The sequence below is a fragment of the Sebastes umbrosus genome, chromosome 16, assembly GCF_015220745.1.
Source record: "Sebastes umbrosus isolate fSebUmb1 chromosome 16, fSebUmb1.pri, whole genome shotgun sequence".
Lineage (NCBI taxonomy): Eukaryota > Metazoa > Chordata > Actinopteri > Perciformes > Sebastidae > Sebastes > Sebastes umbrosus.
The window spans coordinates 16557122-16581318 of record NC_051284.1 but is presented as its reverse complement, the minus strand read 5'-3'; the positions used below and the strand labels follow the sequence as shown (position 1 = coordinate 16581318).

Below are 24197 nucleotides of genomic sequence, written 5' to 3'. Positions count from 1 at the left end.
CCTCTGCACTGTACGTTGGCTGTGGCAGGGAGTTTTAGGATGAAAGGTTTGGCACAGCGTGCTGTTGCCTCCAGACTGCAGGATCTACATGTGGACAGTAGAGCAACTGCCCCGATAAGGAAGAATTGACAGGTCTCACCACCAGCAAGAATGGAAGTCGATGATTGACTGTCAGTTATTGATGGAGTGGATTCATGAGGGTTTCTGTCACAATGTGGACTGCTGTAATCTGATTTAAGCTGCTTAAAGAAGAGAGACCGGCAGAGAGAGAGAGAGAGCGATTAAAAAGAGGAGTGTGTTGCAAAGAGAAGTGGTCTGAGTTGGATTTGTACCAAATGAGTCCCTCTGGAATTCCAGCTGAATATCGTGACTTGATTGAAGAAGATGCTTTTCACTGTGAATGAACTTCTCAGGTTCAAATTATTGATTTTTTAAATTTTTTTTCTGTCCTCTCATGAGTTCAGAGAGGACATTGTGATGCTTCAAAAAGCTCCGGTCAACCAGTTTCCCTGTCTCTGACTTTGACTTTCCTACATGTCAGAAAATGCAAAGACTGAGATGTGTACTTTAAAAAATCTTTTAACCTTGTTCTGTTTCTGATCTGCAGAGAGGCTGTCCAATGTGTGTCACTAAAATCTGCACTTCTCATGGGTTTGATACAGCTCTCTGGAGATTTGAGAATATTTAGCATCGTCACCTCAGTTTAAACTTGGAGACTTTGTCAGGCTGTGGTGTAGCCTATTTTGGGCGTGAGTTTGGGATTTCTTCTTGGTTCATTGGGTCTTTTTTTTTTCTGCGCAACTCTGACTCATCAAAGTAAGAGCTGCCAAATCTATTTTCTTTTCTACAGCGGGGACTATTAACAACTTATACTTTGCGTAATGATTTCAGAGTGATGCTTTGATAACTTTTTCAACTGAGGAGATAAATCTGGACTCCAGTTCTCTCTCACCTTTGACCCCTGAGCGTCACCATGCTGATAGTGTGGTGGTGCTCAGTGGTCCTGACCTATGTGTCCATCTACCTCTCGCTGTCCTTCCTGCGCAGCTTGCTAGCTTCCGACAGAAGCGGGCGAAAGGCGACGGTGCGGGGGCGCCGAAAAAGACGCAGAAGAGGAAGGGCAAGGCAGACTCGCAGACTGACGGAGCAACGCAAGGCCGCCTCGTAGAACCGGCACTTTCTTCAGCCAAGGACACAGAGCTGAACAAGAAGACCAACCATGAGGTACGCCACTGATGGCATAGAGATTATCAGTCATGCATCATTAATAAGAGTTACAGAGGAGGCGCCATAACACTATTGGTTTAATTAAAACAGCTGGTCATTTTCATCACACAAATTGCTTTATTGCATGACATCACTCAGGACTGTTCACGGGTCACACAGCCTGACCTCCAGCATTTGTCTAATTTTGTCCGCTCACTGTATGCTTTAACAAGTGGTCCGTGCCCCCCGGCTCAGTAAACATACATTATAAAAATGGGTCACTAACCATTACGTTGCCTATAGGGCATGTTGTCATAGCAACCTGGTCAGGATTAACTGTGGCACTATTTACTGCCTTTTTAAAGGGAAAGTTCACCCACAACAATAGATTGCACATGGATTGCAATGACAGTGACTTACTTCTAATCCTTTAGGAACCCCAGAAGCCGGAGAAATCGGAGGTTCAGAAGAACCAACGACAGAAGGATCAGCCCCCCGCCCTGGAGCAAAGCCCGTCCCCTGTGGAAGATTTGAAAGAAGAGGAGCTAGTCGCACTCACTGGCAAAGAGCAGCTCAAGGTATACAATGATTAAACACATACAGAGGATGTCTTGCTATTATTAGGGTTTAGCATATTTCATCTTGCACGTTGAAGCATCGGACTACTTTTATGTCTTCTACGTAGTAGCTTCTTTTGGCTTTATCTGGCGGTTGCTGTTAAAGACTCAACTGGGCTTAGCTATGACTGGCAAAAGGGAAGATGGGTTTAATGTCATGAATGCATACTTAGCATTATAATCTTAGGCTCTAAATTCACACATTGGAAACTGCACTATGAAACTATTCTATAAATCAGTGTTCCTGTTTACATGCCGTGTTGCAGTGTATTTAGATTTGTTTGGTCATATGGAGTAATTTGTCTTCCTGCTTTGTTTACCCATAAGACAATGGGAGTCTTGCTGTCTGTATGATTAAGAAGGGTGTGTATGTATTTGTGTTCTGTGTCATCAGAAACCCATGGGGAATGTAACTGTCTGCTCTTCTGCATGGCTGCTTGGCTGCACTGATCTGAAAACACAGCATATTATGTCTGTGTGTAGAGGAATGAGTTAAAACGGGGGTTCTCAAGTTGTGCAAAATATTGTAAACTGTTGTTATGTTACGTGAATTCAAAGCCTCAAATTGTCTTCACTATAGACTGCTACAGGAATGAGTCCTAAAACCTGGGAATGAGTTAGCATTTTAGCACTTCTGGTTCCCTCGTCTGGAAGTCAATTCGTTTTTAGTTAGATGGCTGAAATAAGGTCTGTGGTTAACACAAGCTTAAGAGATTTTTACATTTTGTTGTACAATATAGTACTCTAAAGTGTCACATAGTGTTTTAAAAGTCTTAAAATGTTGGTCTTTTTGATACATGTCTTCTGATTCTGTCTTTTTGTTTTGTTTTTTCAACAAGGAACTTGTATTTTCTATTCTGTGTATGTATGATTGTGTGTATGTCTTTGCTTATAAGTAATCAACCCCTACATTTATTACACTTGCAGCAGCTACAGCAGGCTGTGGAGAAGCGTAATGAGATAATTGCTCGGCTCAGCTCCAACCTGCAGGAAGCCTTAGCCAGCAGAGACCAGGTACAACTGGAGGCACAGTCGCTTACTGGACAGATTCAGGCGCTGCAGATACAGCTCCAGCAGGTAAGTGGCACTCAAAGCTAAATCTGTGGCACTTCACTATTAGTATGCACAGCAACTGAACTCGCATATTCTCTGAATTGTCTCTCACACAGACCAGTGTTGAGTTTCTGCGCATCAAAAGTCAGTCAGGGACTGAAGTCCTCAAAACTCAACAACAGCAACAGCATGGCTGTTGCTCCCAAGATGCAGACATCAATCATAAGGAGGTACCATCAGGGTTATCAGGGAGTGCAGATCCTGGCTCCCAGTCAAGTGTTGAAGGCTTCGGCACTGGCACAGACAGCGAGACAGACACCGTTCTGCACAAACTGAGGGTTGAGCTGGAAGAAGAAAGGGAGAAGAGCCAACGCATATGTGCTGAACTAGCGGAGGAGATGGAGAAACACCAACATGTGCTTTCTTCACTGGAGACGGAGAAGAAAGGCAGGGAAGAGGAGCGAACAGAAAGGGAGGCCCAGCTGCAAGACCTCCAGACCCAGCTGAGCTTAGTCCAAACCCAGTGCCTTGAGATGCAGCAGTACAAAGAGGAGAAGGAGAAGCTGAACAGAGAAGTGCTGGAGCTGAGGAAAAGGCTCCAGGAGGAAGACGATGCAGAGAGGAGATTCAGCGAGGAGGTGGCCAGCTCTGCTCTTCGTCTACAGGGACAGGAGGAGGAGATGCAGAGGCTCAGAGAGGAGGTGGAGGGAGTTAGGCAGTTGTTGGAGGAGAGGGAGAAAGAGTTGAAGTTTAGAGAGGAAGAGGTCATAGGACTCAAAGCTTCTAAGAATCGACAGAACCAAGCAAAAGCTGGTTTTAGTCGTGATGAAAAGATTAGTGTAGATGAGGCCAATCTGGAAAGCGGATCGCATGAGGACAGCATGAATGTATCAATACCTGCTGGGGATATTCTGATGGAGCGCTACTTGTTTTCCGTTCCTCTTGCACACTCACAATCTTCAGTGGTCAATGAAAGCTTTGAACACTGCGGTCAGCTGGACATCTCCGCAGACTGCAGGTGAGAGAAATTCCAATTGTTGTCTGTGTGTGTTTCTGTTATATAGGCTAGTTTAATCCCCTGATTTGTCTCTGTGCTTCTCTTCACAGTTTTGAGCTGAACAGCGAAGTGTTGGGAGATGAGCCTCTGTTGTCCATTTCAAACCGTTTCCCCGAAGAGAACGACAACCTCCACAACACCTCTACCCCACAGTGCTCCCCTGGCATCCTCGAGGATGATAATTCACACCCTCAGTCTCCATCTCAGTGGTTTCACAACTCCTCTTCCGGCGAGCTGGAGATGAGTAAACTGTCCGAGCAGCAGTTTGAGGAGACAGACCTGGAAAAAGAGCTGCTGAATCAGCAGTGTGGGGAGCTCCGCGAGGACCTGCTTCTCAAGGACCGGGACTTGAATGTGTTGAGGGAGGAAGTCATCAACGGTGCTGAAGAGCTGGAGGAGGCCAGGAGCAGGTAATATGGTTGATTTGTTTTTTCCAGATTAATGTCTTTGTATTAATTTCTCATCTTATTTTTTTTTATTATGTTATAAATGTATTTTTTCTTGGTGCTCACACAGTTACAGTATGCCTGTAGGGCTGGGCGATATGTCCAAAATCTTCTATCACGATGTGGGTAATTTCATATCTCAATAACGATCTATATCACAATATAGCATGTTTTCTGGTAAGTCAATAAATATATAGTCTATATGAAATAACATCATGGTAAAGCATATCTTTGTACTCTCCTGTGTGAATTTGACAAATGAAAAGTGCTAAATATTGTCTCATTTTAAGAACTTGAGTGCAAAATTAACATAATAGTATTAAGTAAATTATAAATACAATAAGAAATAAATGTAGTCTTAGCCCATATCGCAATGGAAATGATATAGAACAATATACTGTATATATGATAGACATTTTTAAATAGTTTTGGCGATATATATCGTCATATTGCCCAGCTCTATTGTGTGCCAACCTTAATTTTGAGGTCAGGTGTTTCATCCTAATATTTTTCTTTTCGCCACGAGGTAAAAAAAATATTCTTGGTTCCTTAAAACAAGCCCAGTGCCATCTTTTCAAAGTAAATGGTTACTGCTTTTCACAAACTAGCCCCTGAATTTTATTGTGAAGTTATCTTCATATCTATGTTAAAGCTTTTAGATAGAAGTGAATTTACTTAAACTCACTAGTTCTAAAACATATCTTATGCAAAGTGACCCTATGTTTGAATTGGGTGCTAAAAACTGTTCTACGGTTTGAATCAACTTAATAACTCTTTTAAACTATGTTTGTATGTTCAGGTGGGCCCAAGTAACAGAAGAGCTCAGACAGGCTCTCTGGGAACTCGAAGAGGAGAAGGAGAAGAGGAGACATATTGAGGAGGAGATGAACTTGAAAGCCCATGAACAAGACAACCTGAAGAACAAACTCAGTGCCTTAATGGAGGAAAGAGAAAAAGAAAATGCAGTAATGTTGATGGGAAAGGAAACTGCTGAAACCTCCCTGCTGGTCCCTGCTACTTCTCCATCAGAGGGGGAAGATAAGCTGGTAGGGGAGCTAAAAAATGAACAGGAGAAGGAGGCTGCACTCCCGTCTCATCAAAACCAGCAGGAGCTGCTGTTGTTGTCTCTGCAGGAGATAAAGCAGCCTGCAATCTCTGCCAAACAGAACCCAGAGCTCAGAGATGACAGCCAGCTGCAAACACTACAGGTACACCAGTATGATAAGTGGGTTTGTGTTGACAGCTTAATAAGAATGTAAACATGCTACAGTAGTCTCTGAGTCTGCACGCAGTTACCCAACTCGATTTTAGATGGTTGGAAATAATATTATACAGCAGCAGTAATATGGTTGTGAGTATAATGTACAAAAAGCAATTTCCCTTTCTTCGTTTTCCCCAAGGCTCAATGTGAACATCTCATGTCAGAGCTAGAGAAGACGAAAACCACAGCAGACCTTCTAGGTCAAAGGACTACGGAGCTGGACGAAGCACTAAAGGAGCTCAAAACTACTCGTGCACAGGTAGTAAAAGTTCAAGCAGAAGTGGAAAAACTGCTGGACGAGTTGGAGAAGAGCCAGGGCCGTCTGGAGTGTGCTGAAAAAGAGAAGGATGACCTGGAGTCTCAGGTCTTGTGTTTGAGACAAAACCTGGCCAACCTGGAGGAGGCCCAAGTCCAGGCAGCGCAGGAGAAAGAGGAGCACAGGAGGAAAGAGGAGGAGATGGACGACAGGATTAGGAAAATGGAACAAGTCCTAGAGGAGGAACTGGAACAGTTTGAGAACCTGCTGAAAGCCAAAGATGTCGAGGTGAGATACATGATGTAATGATTTATTTTGCTCCTTTTGAATGACTACTGTCAAGAGATTAACATGATGTATAAAATGATGTGTACAGTTGGTAGAAGAGAAGGAGAAATGGGAGGAAGAGAGACAGGAGAAGCAGAAAGAGCTCCTTGATGTGAGGCAACACCTGGAGGAGCAGATGGGGGAGAGCGAGGAGGAGGTGAAGGCTCTCCTGCAGAAGCAGCTCATGGCTGTAGAGGAGATTACTAAAAGGCTCAAGACATCTCACCAAGAGGAGATAAAAGACCTGATGGAGAAACATCAGCAAGAGGTGGGATCAATTTTACAGATGTACGATGGCATTCATTGGAGAGTTAAAAGTTTAATGTAAATGTTTTATTTAAAACTCCCAGGAACTCGTATTTGCTCCTCGTACCACGCCACAATTGCTTCCCTTAATTTTTTATTATATATTTAAATATGCAGTATATTACATGCTGTATGACATCATATATTATAATGTGAGGTGCTGAAACCCACATTGACAATATTTTGTGTTTGTTGTTGGTTAGTTTGCAGGATATTTCAAAAAACCTGATCAGTTTTTGGTATATTTTTTATTTTATTTTTATTTTTCTTCAGTATTGTAAGAAAAGTATTGTAGTGACGCTAAACTTTGTGTGTGTGCCTTCTAGTCTTGTAATTTCCTCGATATTTTTATCTCCATAAATTCTTAGATTTCTGAGTCGAACACTCATCTGGAGTCAGAGCTGCTGAAGCGACAGGTCGTTATGGAGGAAGAACAGAAGAGACAGATCAGCCTAATCAAACAGGTATCAGAATTAATAAGCCTGAATACTCCCAGTAAGACACACTACAGTGGAATCTTCCGTCTCTGTTATTAAATTTTTTGTAGTCCTTGAGCGAGACATTGAACTCAAAGTTGCTCGCCGGGCGCTTTACAGCAGCCCACTGCTCCTAAATGCTTAGAATGGGTTAAATGCAGAGTTCAAATGTCATGTATGTATGTATGTATGTATGTATGTATGTATGTATGTATGTATGTATGTATGTATGTATGTATGTATGTATGTATGTATGTATGTATGTATGTATGTATGTATGTATGTATGTATGTATGTATGTATGTATGTATGTATGTATGTATGTATGTATGTATGTATATGACAAAGGTAATAAAGTTTAAGCATTCTGTTGCAATTTTGTATATTATTTTTCAGCTCCTCACGTCTCCCTTTCTCTGTCTTCCCCCAGGTGACTGAACGTGAGCACGAGAGGATGGTTTCAGAACTGACCGCCAAACACAATGAGGAGCTTAGTCGACTGAGGACGGAGGTGTCCTTGGAGCTGAGGGACAGCATGGAGGCTGCTCACCAGGCTGAACTGCAGCAGGCACAGGTACTGTATATTACTATATACTGTATATTCACACAGGCACAGTCATCACTTCTATCTGTCTCCTTTTTCTTCCTTACATAACCATGTCATAGTCAAAGGGATTTTGTCGCTTACAATGTCTTTAGGAGTTTAACTCTGCTTTTTATAAATAGAGTATGGAGGATAACAGTGTCCGCTAAATGTGAATATAACACACATCTTTTCCCCCGAACAAGCAGTCACTACTTGACAAAGAAAAAGCTCTCGCACAAAACCGTACCTCATGCTTTCATTTCCTTTAGGTCCAAAAGACCAGGGAGCTCGAAGCCCTGCGTCTGAGCCTGACCGACGTCCCCATGTCCCAGCTGGAGCAGGAGTCCGCTCTCACCAAGGTCCAGACCTCTCTGAGGGAGACATTTGCCCAGGAATGTGCACTCCTGCAGGCCCGGCATCAGTTAGAACTGGACCAGATCGGACGGCAGAACCAGGAGCAGCAGGAGAGACTGCGTGAGCGGCACCAACAGGACATGAGTGAGTGCAGACTGGAGTGCTTTTTCTGTCCGGGTTTATTTTTCATGTTTGCCCGTAGGTGCACTCAACATGCGTGCCATTATGGATGTGGGTGAGTCACCCTCATCCCTTAGAAGCATGTTAGAGGGCAAAGCAGAGCACAATGACAGATGTAACCTTCAGACTCTTTGACATGGGCGAATCTTTTCATTTGTTTTGTGTGTGTATGTTCAGATGAGTTGAAGCAGCACTTGGAGACTCGCGTTGCTCAGGAGAAGGCTGCCATGGAGGAAGAGCAGACAAAAGAAATACAGGTCAAGTTTAATAAAAAATGTTATACAAATGTTGCATTTGATTACTGTGATTTGAAAGCTATTTAAACATCTGTATTGCTATTTCATTATTTTCGCAGGCTCTAAGGTCACAGTGGAATAAGGACGCCGAGAGCACCCAGTCGAACCTCCAGACATCTCTCTCAGAGACCCAGAACAGCCTTACTGCAACACAGACAGAACTCGCCAGCACCCAGGCCTCCCTCACCCAGACCAACAAAGCTCTAACTGAAGCCCAGGCAGCTCTGTCCCAGACCCAGTCAGAGCTGTTGGAGTCACGAGCCAGGACCCAGGAACTCCAGACCTCCAGTAAGGAGCAGAAATGGAAACTGAAGGAGCTGAAACAAGCCTGGGCTGACAGAGATGCTGCTGCCCGTGAGCTGCCTCCCCTCCCCTCCTCACTCAGAATGCATACTTCCACTAAGGCTGCACAATCTGAATTATTTTAACAATAAACTTTTATCATTTTAATCTGTATCTTCTTTATCAAAATACAAATGGTGATAGACTATCATGCTGACTGGCTGGTGGCAGTTTTTTAAGATTACCTCAGTTCTGTCTGCAAATATTAGAGCTTTGTACAAGCATGAATTATGCTAATTTCAGACTCCTGATCACTGCGTTACACTGCGCATGCTATTCCATGTATTTTGCATCCTAGTTTATATAAATTGTTATTGATTTGCTCATTCTGCTTTTTTGTGCTGCTTAGATGCTCTGGAGGAATTGATTTCCAGTCATAGGGCAGTGCTGCAGGAGAAAGAGCAGCAAGTACTCCACCTACAGGAGAAGGAACAGCAACTGCACCAAGAGGTGAGTTCACTCAAACACATTAACATGTAGGTAAATTTCCATTTATTTCTCATTTCAGTCCACAGTCCCTATCATTCCTTCATGGAACTACATATACTGTATGTATATTTTTCATTTTATAGACATGTCACTCATTTCGCTAACATCAATCTATAAAATGATAGGAAACTTTAAATTTAAATCCACAATACAATAAGTTTACTGTAGCCGTGTTTCCATTCACATATTTTTATTCACATTTTGAAGTATCGTATTAGAAAAGCTGTATGGAAACGGCAAAATTTGATAAAACTTCCTCAATTGCGTGAACAATTTTGCCGAAAAAGGGTTGATGCGTTAAATTAATTATGGAAACACCGTTGCTGCTTAAATTCTAGAGTAGCGAACATTTAACTCACATGACTGATCAGCTGTTTCCGCTGTCTGCGTCTTCCCGTATATATATTTATATTGTCTTCGTCTTTGGACAGCATGAAACAAGGCCAATATTAGCTCACATGAAAGAACAATTAAAACTTGCCCAATTGATACAAATTCCTGAAGATCTCTCTCCATTTTTCTTTCTTAGATCGGCCAAGCTGACTTGTTGTGTTTCCAAATTCCCTTGACAATTGAATGGAAACACTGCTAATAACAATGATTCTTCTCTGTGAACCAGGTTTTGCGCCTTCAGGAGGAGAAAACCACACTAAAGCAGAGCTCAGAATTAGAAGTAGGTCAGCTGTGGACCCAGCTGGAGAACATGAGGACCAGTCGCCATGAGTTAGGAGGTGAGATTGATGCACCAGCCTGACATCTGCTTGACAATGCTGTATTTTCATCTAAGTTAAGATATTCAAAAAGTGCTTTATCAACAATGGCTGTTGTCTGTGATGTGATATGACACAGAGAGGAAAATAGATCTCGACTGCATGTGGATAATTCCTGTTACTGTGCTCTTACCTTTTTCTGCCTTTGTTGTTTCTACCTAATTTTCTCACAGAGCTGAAGGAGCAGCTGCTCGCTCGCTCATCTCGTGTCGATGACATTGAGCGCCTGAAGACAGAGTTTAATGAACAGAAACGGGAAATCAAAGAGCAGAATGAGGCTGAGCTGGAAAGCCTGAGGAGGTATGAGAGCACAAACGGGCACGTAGGCACACACTGGCCGGATGCATTTATCCTCACAAAAGTCATTGCCTGTCTTGTTTGTCCAGCTTTGAAATGTGATGTATGGGATACAAAACAATATTAAATCTGTGGTTGTTTTTCCACTGATGTGGTTTGCACAGCATGCCATATTTTGGCCACAGTCTACAAGCTTGTCAATTATCTATCAGTTGTCCTCTACTGCCCTTTCACTGACACCATGCAAATTATACCTGCTTTATCTTCACCCTCCTTTAGGTACTTTGAGCAGCGATTGCGGGCAACAGAGGAGAGCTACAGAGAGGAAATTGCTCTTCTCCAGTTGAAGCTGGTGGAAATTGCCTTGGAGGAATCTGTGCTTAAAACGGCAGATGACAGGTAGGCCAGTATATAAGACCAGATACATGTACTACAAACATGGATGAAATTATTTTAGTAATGGTTCGTATGGTCTCTGTTTCAGTTCCATATCTCAAGGCCAAGCTGAAGAAGAAAGAGATGATGTGCTTTCTGATACTGACCTCAAACTGGAGAAACACAAGGTGTGTACACATATCTATATCTATATATACGGTATATAATTGTATAAGGCATTTTGAAGACCATCTGTTGCTAAATAAATGTGTGCTATTGAGCACTTTGTTCAGGTTTCGCAAAGTATTGGAGTTAAATTTTCTGCACATTTCAGCTGCATTTGTTTGTGATCTTGATCCCGAGGTGTCTTACGCATCATATTATTTCTCATCCAGGAATCATTTGACAATTTGCGCCTCCAGCTGGAGGAGAAACACACAATGAAGCTTGCCAATCTACAATCCTCTATGGCTCTTTCCTTTAAGGAAGAGCTGCGACAGGTCAGACACAAACTCAGTCCTTCAATCTTAATGCCTCTATTTACTGTACACAATAAGAAGTTAATATAAGAGAGGCTCTTGGCACACAGTACCCTCGTTGTTCTAAACGCCAACACTTGAAGGCGAGGTGAAAAGGTGGCCGTTGTAGAGTTATTAATATTGTTTGAATATGGGATAATGGTGCACATACTAGACATTCTCTCCAAGAAGGCATTCACAGTGTTGCATTTTGTTCAAATAAAAAAATGACACAGCGCCCCCTAATCCAGGGTTGGAAAGATGTGGATGGAGGTGGTTTCCGAAGCTATTTGACTGTCCGATATGCAGTTCTGTTGGAGTCTACTGGCCCTTTTACTCTCTCATTTACTTGTTTTTACTTGTGCATTAGGTGCGCTCAGACCTCACTGACCAATACTATAAAGAGCTGCAGGAGAAGAAGACTCGTCATGCCCTGGAGCTGGAGCAACTCCGAGCCAAACTTTCTGACCGTCACTTACAAGGTACTTCACACACACAAAATACAAACACGTTATCGAGAAGTTGCTAAAGTGAAATATTATAACGGCTCCTCAAATATCTTTGTCGCAGAGCTTACCAGAGTTCGTTCGGAGGCAGCACGGCAGGTTGAGGTGAGAACTGAGAAAAGATAATGACATAATCTATATGACAAAATAGATTGTATGGGCCATATAATGCAAGATTATGGTGATTTTCTTTAATTAGGTGGAGGTTGAACAGAGGATGTGGTGTCACACTGAGGAGCTGCAGACAAGGATGACCATCATCCACACTCTGGAGAACAGACTGGCTGCACTGAGTAAACAACATGATGCAGAACTGCAAAGGAACACACAAAAGGTACACACTTCTTATACAAGCCTGCATACTGGAAAGGTAAAAATATACTGATAGATTTAATGATACAATATAGGAATTTCAAACCATGTTACCTATGTAACATGTATGTTCCTGCCAACTCCTACAGTTGAAACAGGAGTTTGCTGGGGAGCTTGTTCATCTTGAAGAAGCTCTTAAACAGGAGAGAGAGGATGTGCAAGGGGAGATGAAGAGGCTGAGCGAAGAGCTCCAAGAGAAGCATGAAGCTGAGCTCTCTGCCCTGAGGTCAGAGCTTCACAGAGAGATGGAGAGGGAGAGGACACGCCTTGAAAAAGCACTTCACGAGGAGAAAGAGAAGTTAAAGTCTCTACAGGCTGCACTGGACAACGATGAGAGTAAGATCATCTTTGAAAGACTCAAGTGTTTTCAGTAGACTGTCAGATTAGAAATGGCGGTTCTCCATCAGCTTGTGTTTTGTCTTCTAGGCCCTCAGGTCCTGATGGTGCAGCAGAGACTCCAGGCCCAGTATGACAGTGAGCTGCAAAGGGCAAAGAGCTGCATGGCAACAGAAATCAAGGAGCTGACTGCTCTCCTCCAGGAGCAGGGTGAGGAGCGGCTACGCCAAGTTCAAGAGAGGTGAGCTCTATTTCGGCTCAAGATCCTTAAATCCCAGCGTCATTGTAGCTTGAGGTCAATGGTTTAATAGTATGTGTGGATTTTTCTTTTTCATTTAAAACAAAAAAAACATACACCTAAAGAGGTGCAGATAGGTAATTGACTGTAGTGTTTTTCCATAAATCATAATAAAATCACCTCCACTTTCATCTTGAGGACCCTTGAAAATTCTTTGTTTTGAACAATTTGTGGTATTTTGTGTGTTTTCAGGTTTCGAGATGAAAAAGCAGCGCTGGAGCAAAGTTTGTCCCAAAAATCTGAAATGTCTCTGGCAGAGCTAAAGAACAAACATCAAACTGAGTGGGAACATGAGAGAGCAACACTACTGAACAAACACTCCCAAGAGAAGGACACTCTCAATGCCAAACACAAAGCACAACAAGATTCACTCGGTGCCAGTCACAGAGATCAGCTCGCAGCTACGGCCGCCGAGCTTGAATCCAAACACAACGCTGAGCTCGTTGCCTTGGAAGCAGCCCTCGATTCCAAACGAAAGGCAGACCTTGAAAGTCTGGAGGCTGTTTTTCAGGAAAACAATCAGGCTCAGCTGGAGGCTCTAGAAGCTGAGTTGACTTGCAAACACCAGGAAGAGAGGGATGAACTGGAAATGAGGATGCTGGGTAATATGGACACTTTGGAGGCCACATACCTGAAGGAAATACAAGTAAGGACATAGAATTTGCAATGTCGCCTTACGTGAGCAGTGTTTGAAATTGAAGCACACAATACTGCCATTGTTTAGTTTCTCAGTTTGTAAGTGTTTTGTCGTTGTCTTTTTTTAAGACGCTGCGTGATGAAATGGTGCAACTTGAAGAGAGACATCGTCAAAACCTGAATCTCCAGAAGTCCCAACATAAGCAGACAATGGAGCGCCATGCCGCAGATCAGCTGTCCGTCAGGGAGGAGCTGAGGAAAGAGCTCGCTCAGGTGCACATAGAGAAGTTTAGTGCCATGGCAGCAGAGCTCAGCCACGTTCACAAGGTGAGACATAAAGAGGGGTTGGTTAAAATCTGGTATACAGTCATCAGTCAAATTATCATTCAATCAAAAAACAGAAATACATATTATTGACTACATCTACTGCAGACTTTAATCAAAAGAGTGTTTTTTTTTCTCAATCTGTTCTTGCAGACGGAGCTGGCTGCTCAAAAAGAGGCTTTAGATACTGAACACTGTGAAACCCTGGAGACCCTTAAGAAGCAGGTACTTACCCAGTCATCCCTGTATTACTGTATTTTTCCAATCTTTTAAAAAGCCCAAATTATAAGTGTCTTCTCATGAGGACACTATAATGTCCTGATAATGGCTACATGCTGCCATAAATAAGAATTATTGATTATTTTGTGATTTTTTTAAAAGGAATTTTATCACAAATTGCTAGTGTGGGGCAATATGGCGATTAATATACAATGAGATACTATACTATGGATCTGTGGTTGTATTTGACCTGTGTAGGTAATGCTGCAAATGTCTGAGCAGCACTGCTTTATGGCAGTATTTGACTTTTAGGATTTTTGCATCAGTGTAATGAAGTATCTTAAATTGGTGGGTATTTGATCCACTTGATTTATCAAAAACACCTGTCTGGTTATTGTATTTACAAATTGTTTTTCAATTGATTTTCTAAAAATATATCACTATATAAATTGTTAACACGAAATTATGGCTGTAACTAACAATTATTTTCATTGTTGATTAACCTGTCGATTATTTTTCTCAATTAACCGATTAGTTTGGTCTATAAAATGTCAGAAAATGGTGAAAATAGTCAATCGGTGTTTCCCAAAGCCCAAAATGACGCCCTCAACACAAAAATATTCCGTTTACTGTCATAGAGGAGTATAGAAACCAGAAAATATTCACATTTAAGAAGCTGGAATCAGAGAATTTTGACTTTTTTTATTTCTTAAAAAATGACTCAAACTGATTAAATTGATTATCAAAATAGTTGGCGATTAATTTAATAGTTGACAACTAATCCATTGATTGTTGCAGCTCTACACAAAAATACAGCTCATGTGATGGAGGATTGTATCCATATTGCAAACCCCTATACTGGCGTTAGTTAATTTATAGTATCACTTTTTCCTTTAATGATAAGAGTGAAGTGTTTTGGACAAAAAAACTCCACTATGGTTAATTTTGACTTTTTTTGTCTAATGTGATGTTGTTTTAATGATCATCCTGTGCTCTTTCTCAGGTTTTAGAACTCGAGCAACAACACAGCGCTGCTCTTCAGGAGCTCTCACATACCTACACTGCTGAGACAGAGCAACTCATCGCTCAGCACCAGCTCCAGCTACAGGTGTGTGTGTGTGTGTGTGTTGTCAAGCATGAGTGAGCATCACACTACCTCTTTGTGTGTGTATGTGTCTTTTACATCCAGTGCTCTGGCTGGCGAGTTGTTTTTACTGGTTGTCAGTAGAGTTCTTGTCTTTGTGGCTCTCAACAGCCCATTAGAGAAGGGATTACACAGAATTATTGTTCATCCTTCATAATGGTGTATTTGTGTGCAGAGACACAGAGTGTTTATTTGGATGTTTTTTTTCTGAGAAGCATTGTGAATCTGAGCATTTAACCCAACTGCATAATATTGTGGTATTAAACAAACACATGACACGTGTCTGCTGTAGGAGTTGAGGAGCGTCTCTGCGCGGGAATTGGAGGCTTGTCGCCGGGAAATTGAAGAGGAGTCGTCACGGCAACGTCAGCACTTCCTAGAAGAGGTGGAGCTCCTCAAAGTCCAATCAGAGGAGAGGCTGCATGACAGGATTAATCAACTGAAGGTAAAGGAGGAGATACCTCGGAGCGATGAGGAAAAGATGGTAGCGTGGATAGCCTCGAAGCCGCCTTATGCTAAATATCTTTAATATTTGACCACCTTTTAGGCAGCCTGCATTTAATCATTGATTTCATGTGAAAATATGATCTTTCCCATTTTATTTTAAGTTGTCTTTATTTGACTCAGAGTGCCGGTTTGAAACATCATTATGTAATATCTCTGGATTATTGAGAGCTGTAGCGTGTGTGTGTGTGTTGTGGCATTGCCCTCTCTAAGCTCAAGCTGCACCAGTTCATTCCCAGGGATAGCTCTTCCTGTTGGACTCTGTCCCACTGGAGCTTTATTCAAACCCAGTTTCCACATAATCCCACCATCATCATATATGTACAAGTGTTCTTGTCCGTCTGTTCTCTGAATCTGTGCGCTGGACAGTCTGTGTGTTTGTGTTGCTGCCATCTGAACAGTGGCTAAATGGGATGATCTAAGCTTTTTATCCTCTGATGCAGAAGGTTTTAAGGCTGAAGGTACTTTTTTTTTCAGACATTTTACAATCTGAAATGTGCAAGCCAGTAGTCAGCCATAAGCCAGCGTGACATGACCAGAGATCTCTTTAGCTGAGGAACAAACGAACACTTATGCTGCAGCTTTTTAGGATGGTGATCTGCATCTTTTAATTGATGTACCAACATTGCTGCTTTGTTTGAAGACGGAGTTTGAGGAGCAGAAGGAAGCGGAGCTTGAGGACCTGAAGAGGCGCTTCACATCTGAACAGGAGGAGAAGGAGCAGAGCTACACAGACAAGATGAGCCAGCTCACTGTTCAACTGCAGCAGCTAGATGCTGTGGTGGCCCAGGTACTAGACACTCACATACATAACATAAAAATCATTACCTAGTCTGGTGTTTTTACAGATTTTACATTATGTTCTTGGTGCAAATGAAAAGCTTGAATAAGGTGACACCTGCTGCTTCACTTGGCTGGGGGCAAGACTAGACAGGCCTGAGATAACTGTGTTGTATCATGGGTGTTGAGGCTCAAAGGACAAAGTCAATGAATAAAAAATATAGTGACTTAGAAACTGTAAATAGAAAATAATACAGTCTGGGAATCAACAGTGAAGAGAGAATGTCGCTGCTAACGCATGGCATCCATAGAGATTACATCTTGTTAAAGAGATTATCATATCAATGAATCACCACACTAATCTGGTGTGTTTGTGTGTGTTGTGTGCTCATGCTCTCTTGGTTGAAGCACGCAGTAGAACTGAAATGACTAGTTGGGTAATCTATTAGTCGATCGGCAGAAAAATAATCAGCAATTATTTTGATAATCGGTTAATTGTTGCTAAATTGTGGAGATTTTTTTGCTTTTCATTGTCTTATGTGATAGTAAACTGAATATTTTAGGGTTTTGGATTGTTGGTCGGACAAAACGAGACATCTGAAGGCAGTAATTATTTATTTAAATAATTTATTTAAAGTAATTAGTAGGCAATAATTGGCAGATTAATTTAAGAAATTGTTCGTTTCAGCTTTGGCAGGTAATAACAGACTTCAGGTGTCAGTATAATCTGTAAATCTGTAGCAACATGCATTCATACACATTTCTATCTCTTTTTATTCATTTTTATTTGATTATATTCTCATTGGAGCAATGTTTCATTTTGTTGCTTGGTTGTTGTGGAGATGTGAAGCCTCTTGAAACTTTTATGTTAATCGTTTACTATCCCCTTGGTTACTAACAAGGTCGTCTCTATACCCCCTAAATCCTACATTTCTGTTTCCAAAAAACAGTTTTTGGCGGCACAGGACTCAGATCATTAATACATGTGTGATTTCTGCAGTCCCATACCTTTCTTCTACCTCTACTTCTCTAAATCCATGATGAATCTTGTTGGTACAATCAGCATATGTATACATTTGTTTCCATGGCACCATCCTGGCTTGGCTCTTGATAGTGAGATATTAGTGAGACACACACACACACATTCACCCCCCCGTGAGGTTAGCAAAGAGAAGCTTAAGAGAGGTTGGGAGGGTGTTGTTGTCAGGGGCAACAACATTGTTTTGTTGAGCCAGGTGGCTGCACAAGGCGTGTTTGATTGGAGGGAGAGGGAAAAAGAGAGGGAAGACGTGATGAAAGGAGACGGGGAGAATGAAGGGGTCGAGGAACGAAAGGTACGAAATTTGACTACAGAGACCTGGAAGAAAACTCTGATAAAAGCTCTTCTGAGAGAAAGTGCAGCAGTGAATCCAGAAGTTGTGCTCGCCTCAATCCCAATCTGACTTGGCACTTAACCGGAGTACCTCTGTGTGTATATATGTAAGCTAAAGGCTGGTTTTAATGGAGGAGCGATTTGTTTTTTGTGTCATGGCGGATTTGGGTGCCGATTGTTGTTTATGGATAAGGTGGATTTCTCTGACAAGCAACATCTGGTTTTGATTTCCTTTTGAATGCAGAGCATGCCTTCTGCTTTTGTCATGCTCTTTACGCTGATAGGATGTTGGTGGCCATGTGATTTTTCTCTTGTGACTATGTGATGCTTTGAACAAACAGAAAAAGCTGGCAGTGAGCCATTCTGTGAGGTCTTCATTTGGTTTTAACTTCTTGCCACAATTGGGTGTCAAATCCGTTGTTTCTCCCCGCTCTGGCACACAGTTGGTCACATGGATATTTTTTAAACAAATCACAGGTGGGAGAGGGGAAGTTGATAGGTGTGTGTTAAATGTTGGTAGAATTAACAAGCTATCTGTCTGTTTTTCCAGCTGCGAGCAGAGGTTGGCTGTCTGCAGGGAGAGCTAAAGGGGAAGCGTGCAGAGATGGAGACTTTGGACACTCTCCTCCAACGAAGGGAGCGGGAAGGTCAGGAGGGAGGCAACCTTCTGAAGATGCTCACTGATGACTTGCAGACTGCTAAAGAGGAAAGGTAAGTGATGTTTCAGCTAGGTGAATTTTATACTTTGAAATGTGTCTTTATGGTGAGAACACCAGCCGTCAGTTAATATTACCTACTGGCTTGTAGGTGGACTTTGTGGAAATAAAATGTTAATTTTTATTTTATTTTACTGTTTTTTTTAACCTTGAAATTGTATAATTGTTTCTGAACATTGGTTTTGACTTTATTGGAAACCTTCAGACACCAGTGTGTTAAATGTAGTAAATAATTAATCTGCCATTCTAGTCATGTACTTTGCTTGGCGTATGCGTGTCTTTTCCCAGACGTAAACTGCACCAGGCCAATGAAAAGCTGAGGAAGGTGCTGATTGAGATGATTCGCAGCACCATTGCAACAGAAGACCTGATAGGACAAAAGATCAGTGCCAGAGGCAAAACATCTGAGCAGGTGACCCGTCAGAGGAGCTCAACAGGGAACAAAGATGCACAAGAGTCAGGTCTGTTGGCATCTCATTCATTCTGAAGAAGCAGCGAACCGTCGTTCTTTTTGCTCAGTCTAGTTTTTGTTGGAGATACATATATACAGAAACCTTCAGTTCTTCAGAGACCTTTTCTATGTGCAATTTAAAAATGTTCTATATGCAATTTAAATATTTGCATCATGCAACGATTCATATTTTTTTCGCAGGTATTTCAGTTGCAGACCTGTCTTCAGAAGACATGGAGCTGACCCATCTGCTCTGTGAGAGCCTGCTGGTTTCAGATACTCAGGTCAAGCCTGGTGGAGAAGAAGCAGCTCTGAATGCCTGCAGCAGACTCCGTCACACTGTTGAAACACTACTGGAGCTGCTCAACCAGGCCAACACGCAGGTACAGAATGCATAGAGCTACTGATATCTCAACAATTCACACAAAAAGCTTCTTTCTTCTATTGTTTGATGTCTAATAATCGTGGTTTTCTCACTTTTTCTCTAGCTGGAGCAGACTCATGATGTCCACCTTTCTCTGGAGGAAAAGTTCTCTCAGGGCAGAGAGGACTCCGCCCAACTCATTGAGCAACATAAGCTCCTATTGGTGCAGCTTGATCAAGAGGCGAAGCTGAAGAGTCAACTCCAGCTGGAACTCCACAAGGCAGAGGGTGAGCACTGTAACCCGGGTCTGGCTCTGCTTCACTTGACTCATCTTATGCTGTCAAGTTACAGTAATTAATCCACTGACTGTTACCACACCTTGCTCCTCTGTCTATGCTCAAATCTCACCACTTGTACTGAAGTTAAAAATGAACTTTTAAGGTCGAATCCATCTGCATTCTTTTCCATGTTTTTCAAATGGAAACACCCACTCAGCCGTTAGCAAAAAGCAGTGACGTAGTTCACCAAGCTAATCAATAAGGTTATGAATAATGTGAACGCTAGCATTAGCTGAGTCAACGTTAGCTGTGCTAAGTTTGGAAATAAGAAGTGGAGTTATATGTATAATCCCATGTAGGGATATCGCAAGAACTGATACTTCGGTACCAAGTCGATGCCCAGATTCTGAAAATGTGACAGTACTCGTTTTTCTACAGTATTGCAGGTACCGTAGGTACTGGGGGTCAGGGCTGGAGACTAAGGGCGTCTTGTTGTCCCGGGGACGATAAAAAAATGCTACATTGTGAACAACAAATCCATGTTGAAATTGGCAGAAGTAGAGCTAGTTAACGTTAAGCCGGTGTGCAGCACACTCCTGCTTGGCTAAATAACGGAGCTAACAGTTGACGTTAACAGAGGTTGCATAGAGTTACATTATGATTTGTTCAGTAAAAATGAGCATTGGAGAAAGTAAATTATAACGTTATCATGATGCGTTCAACTGTAAATTTTAGTTTTTGGCGAGAAACTGGTATCGACTACTAAATTTCTGTTATCGTGACATCCCTACTCCCATGTTCTGCAAGGTAAAATTACTGTTTTTATCAATGGAGTCTGGTGGCTTTTAAGAGAGTGATATAATGGCTTCAGTTCCCCATCGGAAAGGGCTGTCTAACGGCGAGGTAAAGTGGCTGTGGACGGGAGCAGCAGAAAAACATATTTTAGCCGCCTAAAAAAAGGCCCACATAACAAAATCAATATCACTTTAAGTGTACGCTATATTTAGAATATTTTCACTGCTTTACCTTGACATCAGACCGCCCTTTCCGACGGGGAACTGAAGCTCTCATATCGCTCTCTTTAAAGCCACCAGACTCCACTGACAAAAACAGTGATTTTTACCTCTCAGGACAGGGTCTACCGCTGCATCAATCGGTTAGTTTGTTTGTGTTATTGTGTGACTTTCAGATCTGAAATAACGTGGCGTCCATACAGCAGTACATTGCTTAGCTTCCGTGCCGGTACTCCTGTCTGCTTCTCCAAACAGGGTGCAAAAAAGAAAATAATGGGCCCAACCTTTAAACAAACTTTTTGACTTTGCATGACGTGTTCAGGGCTTCTGGAGGGCTACGTGGCAGAGAAAGCAATCCTAGAGGAGTCTCTGCAGATGAAGGAGACACAAGAAGAGAGACTAGTGGAGGAGCTGGAGGACCTGAAGGTGAAGCTGCACCAGATGCAGGCCCTCCCCAAAGAGCTGGATAACCTCAGACTGAAGCATCAGGAGCTCAGTGAGGAGCACGCACTTCTCCTTCGCCACAAGGAGCACCTCTCTGCTGATCTCGGGGAGAGGGAGAAAGGTAAAAAATCATGTCTCTGTCTGCATAAAATGACCTCTTTAGTGAGCTTGACCACCCACTTATGAAAATGTCTGTGCTCAGATGTGTCTTCTCTCCGTAGGCCATTGGCTCAATTTAGATCCTGACACAGGTTTGTAGGTCAGAGTGAAGTATGAGTGTGTGATGAGGGGGTGGGGATGAATATGCAGTATATTTGCAGTGTGCTGTGTGAGGTTGCTGTTTGCAACACTGACAGTAGCTTGTAGCAAATGAGTGCTGTGTCATTTTTGCCTCTTAAACAATGTTCTAGGTCAGAGCTGTCAAAGCAAATACATTCAGTGCCTTTTCAGGAGGAAAGACACAGTATGTGTAACAGCTGTATGCATTTAACTCCTCTAATGTCTTGCTTGCTTTTAAAGCTCCTCTGTGTGTATGTATTTGCATCGAAACAATTGCCCTAACCTCACCTTTTTTATTTTTCAAGCTCTACTGGCAGAGACGGAGCTTTTAACCAAGGATAGGCTGGACCTGCAGCGGCAGGCGGCGAAGGACCACAGCTCTCTGTCCCTGCGCCTCAGGGCCCTGGAGAGAGAGCTGGAAGAGCAGGAAACCAAGGGCCTGGAGACGGAGCAGCACCACAAGACCAACACCGAAGACCTCAACCAGCGCGTCCAAGCACTCGAGAAGCAGCTGAAACACGACAGGCAGTTTATAGAGGTGAGAATTTACAAAATAAAATAATCAGAAATTGAATGTAAAGTGTAGTTCTTCATAAATCTGCTCTTTCATTTACAGTCGTCGAAACCCTTATGATCTTGCATCCTCGCTTCACTTTTTCTTTCTAGTGTTATTTGAAAGTGTCGCAGGCAATTTTGTCACGTTGCTGCTAAATGTAGTGGACACAATCTTTCACATCACTTGTTCCTGTGCATATAGGAGCAAGCTGTGGAGCGTGAACACGAAAGAGACGAGTTCCAGCAGGAGATCCGAAGCCTGGAGGCCCAACTCAGACAGACAGCCAGCGTGGATAATAAAGGACACAGGGTGAGGTCCATTCATTTGATAACAAGTATACACAGTAACATCTAATAATATGATATTTCTCAGATGGACATTATCTCACAAAATTCTCTCTTTTCTAGATAAAGAGTGCATTGCATTTGCAGTGTTTGTGTGTTTTTGATGTGTGTTTTTTTTGTGATGAGTGTCTAATGCATTGCTGATGGGATTATGAACCTAAGAATACGTAGTATTAGTAGTACTCACAGAGGTTGAAGTGATGAATGCATTGTTTGTTTGCCAATGAGCCTGACCTTTACCGTGTGTTTATCCCTGTGCTGAACGGATTGCTGTAGTTTGAGGACTTGGTTCTGCAGGTATGAAATCGAACTGTAGCATACTTCTCTTAGCTCCTCTGACTCTTGTGCATGGTGTGTATTGTACATCATTTTTTGCATGTAATCATCCCTAGATTAATTCTTACTGCTTATATGTGCTTGTCATACGCTCTACATTCATTCTCATTTCATCCTCCGTTTGCTAATATTCATTTGCACGTCATTTGTCTTTCACCTTCATGTCACTGCTCTCTGGTATGGCTTAACTTCAGTGTTCGCTACCAGCGGCTGCAGATCGGGAATGGCTTATTCATCTACAAATCATGTAGTTTTTCATTCTACTTAAAACTCTTGAAACGTCTCATCCAACACGCTGCCCCTTCTATGCCTCTGCAGGTGGAGAGTCTACAAGCTATCATCAAAGACAAGACAGAGGACCATGCCTCCTTGCTCGCAGCCAATCAGCAAGCCCAGCGCGATCTTGCAGAGCGCAACGAGGAGATCGACAAGTTAGCCGGGCGAATCAGAGAGCTGGAGCAAGCGCTGCTTAACAGCGCTGAGAGTAATAGATCTAACAGTCAACTGGAGCAAGAGCTCCACAGAGCAAAGCTGAGAGAACAGGAGCTCACACAAGTAAGACAATTTAACACTTGAAATTACTCTTAATACCGTCGTTCATTTTCTCACAAGTGTACTCACTTTTTGTCAGGATAAGCAGGCGCTGGAGCAGCAGCAGCTGTCTAACAGGCTTCAGATCTCCGCCCTGCAGTCCAAAGTGGATGAGACGAGACACTGTTACCATGACAACACGCGTGACCCCACCCAGGAGCTTAGCGATGCCCTGGACACTGCTCAGCAGAGCCTACAGAGCAAAGAGCAAGAGGTCTGTAAGATTTTACCCAAAGCTGGTGTTTGGTAGCTAAAATGATTTGGGCTGATATGTGGTGGCTGTTGTTGCAGTGCCACCTTTTGGGACAAATGTGTGCAGACTGGATCCATCTTTTAAAAACCATCACCAGGACTAGACACTTTCTCTGAAAGCTCAACTTTTTTAACCCGCTACCAAAAACTATGTTGCATCTTTTGTCTTTATTTAATAAGTAATGTTATGTCTTTTTAGGTTGAGGTTGTGCTTGGCCAACTGGAGACTGTGCAGAGGGACTTGAGCATCAAAGAGGTTGAACTAAAACACCTCGCACTACAGCTGGAGCTACTGACCAATCAGAATGCAGCTCAGGTTAATGAGCTCCAAGAACAGATTGCTGCCCTAAAGGTAAATGCTATTTCGCATTCATACCATATTGTTATCTATTTTATTTAGCTGCTTTATGAGTGAAACTTACAAACTTCATCCATTCCATTGATGTACAGGAGAGAATTGCTTACAACTTGAACGAAATGGATTATTAACATTTAATCCCACAGACCATTTAAGTATGCATCATAAACACTAACCTTTGTAGACCAAACCACTAATTGAATAATCGAGAAAATAATCGACAGATTAATTGACAATGAAAATCATCATTAGTTGCAGTCCTAGATAACTTATAGTTGAACTGGTATGTACAACTCTGCTTGCAGGAGAATGTGTCTGCTCTCACCATACTCAAGGAGGAGAAAGAGGAACATAGTGAGGTGGAGGACACAGAGGAAGAGACCCTCTCCTCAGCATTACTCCAGGAGAAAAATCAGGAGATCGACCACCTCAACACTGAGATTCAAAGACTGGAACAGGAGTTGGAGAACACCAGAGACATCAAGGTCAGATTAAGCACACACAGAATACAT

The 24197-nt window shown here is 42.4% G+C and overlaps 1 protein-coding gene across 6 annotated transcripts in view; it reads left to right on the top strand.

Annotated features, from left to right (window-relative positions):
• The window catches only part of pcnt (pericentrin), a 40586-nt gene that overhangs the window by 3424 nt on the left and 12965 nt on the right, over positions 1–24197 (top strand). For 2 of the 6 annotated variants that reach the window (XM_037796654.1, XM_037796658.1), the window contains exons 3-45: positions 1048–1224; positions 1641–1784; positions 2751–2900; positions 2993–3894; positions 3984–4343; positions 5179–5587; positions 5780–6184; positions 6273–6491; positions 6898–6993; positions 7436–7579; positions 7861–8089; positions 8303–8382; positions 8481–8775; positions 9113–9213; positions 9872–9983; positions 10196–10322; positions 10599–10718; positions 10804–10882; positions 11090–11194; positions 11583–11694; positions 11783–11823; positions 11918–12052; positions 12180–12426; positions 12517–12667; positions 12917–13370; positions 13490–13687; positions 13838–13909; positions 14907–15011; positions 15340–15492; positions 16195–16341; positions 18254–18414; positions 18708–18880; positions 19072–19253; positions 19359–19521; positions 20848–21090; positions 21191–21220; positions 21554–21786; positions 22006–22113; positions 22425–22445; positions 22803–23039; positions 23116–23289; positions 23527–23679; positions 23991–24170. In XM_037796654.1, the coding sequence (XP_037652582.1) occupies positions 1048–1224; positions 1641–1784; positions 2751–2900; positions 2993–3894; positions 3984–4343; positions 5179–5587; positions 5780–6184; positions 6273–6491; positions 6898–6993; positions 7436–7579; positions 7861–8089; positions 8303–8382; positions 8481–8775; positions 9113–9213; positions 9872–9983; positions 10196–10322; positions 10599–10718; positions 10804–10882; positions 11090–11194; positions 11583–11694; positions 11783–11823; positions 11918–12052; positions 12180–12426; positions 12517–12667; positions 12917–13370; positions 13490–13687; positions 13838–13909; positions 14907–15011; positions 15340–15492; positions 16195–16341; positions 18254–18414; positions 18708–18880; positions 19072–19253; positions 19359–19521; positions 20848–21090; positions 21191–21220; positions 21554–21786; positions 22006–22113; positions 22425–22445; positions 22803–23039; positions 23116–23289; positions 23527–23679; positions 23991–24170 (8127 nt within the window). The remainder of the gene's footprint in view (positions 1–1047; positions 1225–1640; positions 1785–2750; positions 2901–2992; positions 3895–3983; positions 4344–5178; positions 5588–5779; positions 6185–6272; positions 6492–6897; positions 6994–7435; positions 7580–7860; positions 8090–8302; positions 8383–8480; positions 8776–9112; positions 9214–9871; positions 9984–10195; positions 10323–10598; positions 10719–10803; positions 10883–11089; positions 11195–11582; positions 11695–11782; positions 11824–11917; positions 12053–12179; positions 12427–12516; positions 12668–12916; positions 13371–13489; positions 13688–13837; positions 13910–14906; positions 15012–15339; positions 15493–16194; positions 16342–18253; positions 18415–18707; positions 18881–19071; positions 19254–19358; positions 19522–20847; positions 21091–21190; positions 21221–21553; positions 21787–22005; positions 22114–22424; positions 22446–22802; positions 23040–23115; positions 23290–23526; positions 23680–23990; positions 24171–24197) is intronic. The other 4 variants (XM_037796655.1, XM_037796657.1, XM_037796659.1 and 1 more) reach the window with 2 other exon arrangements.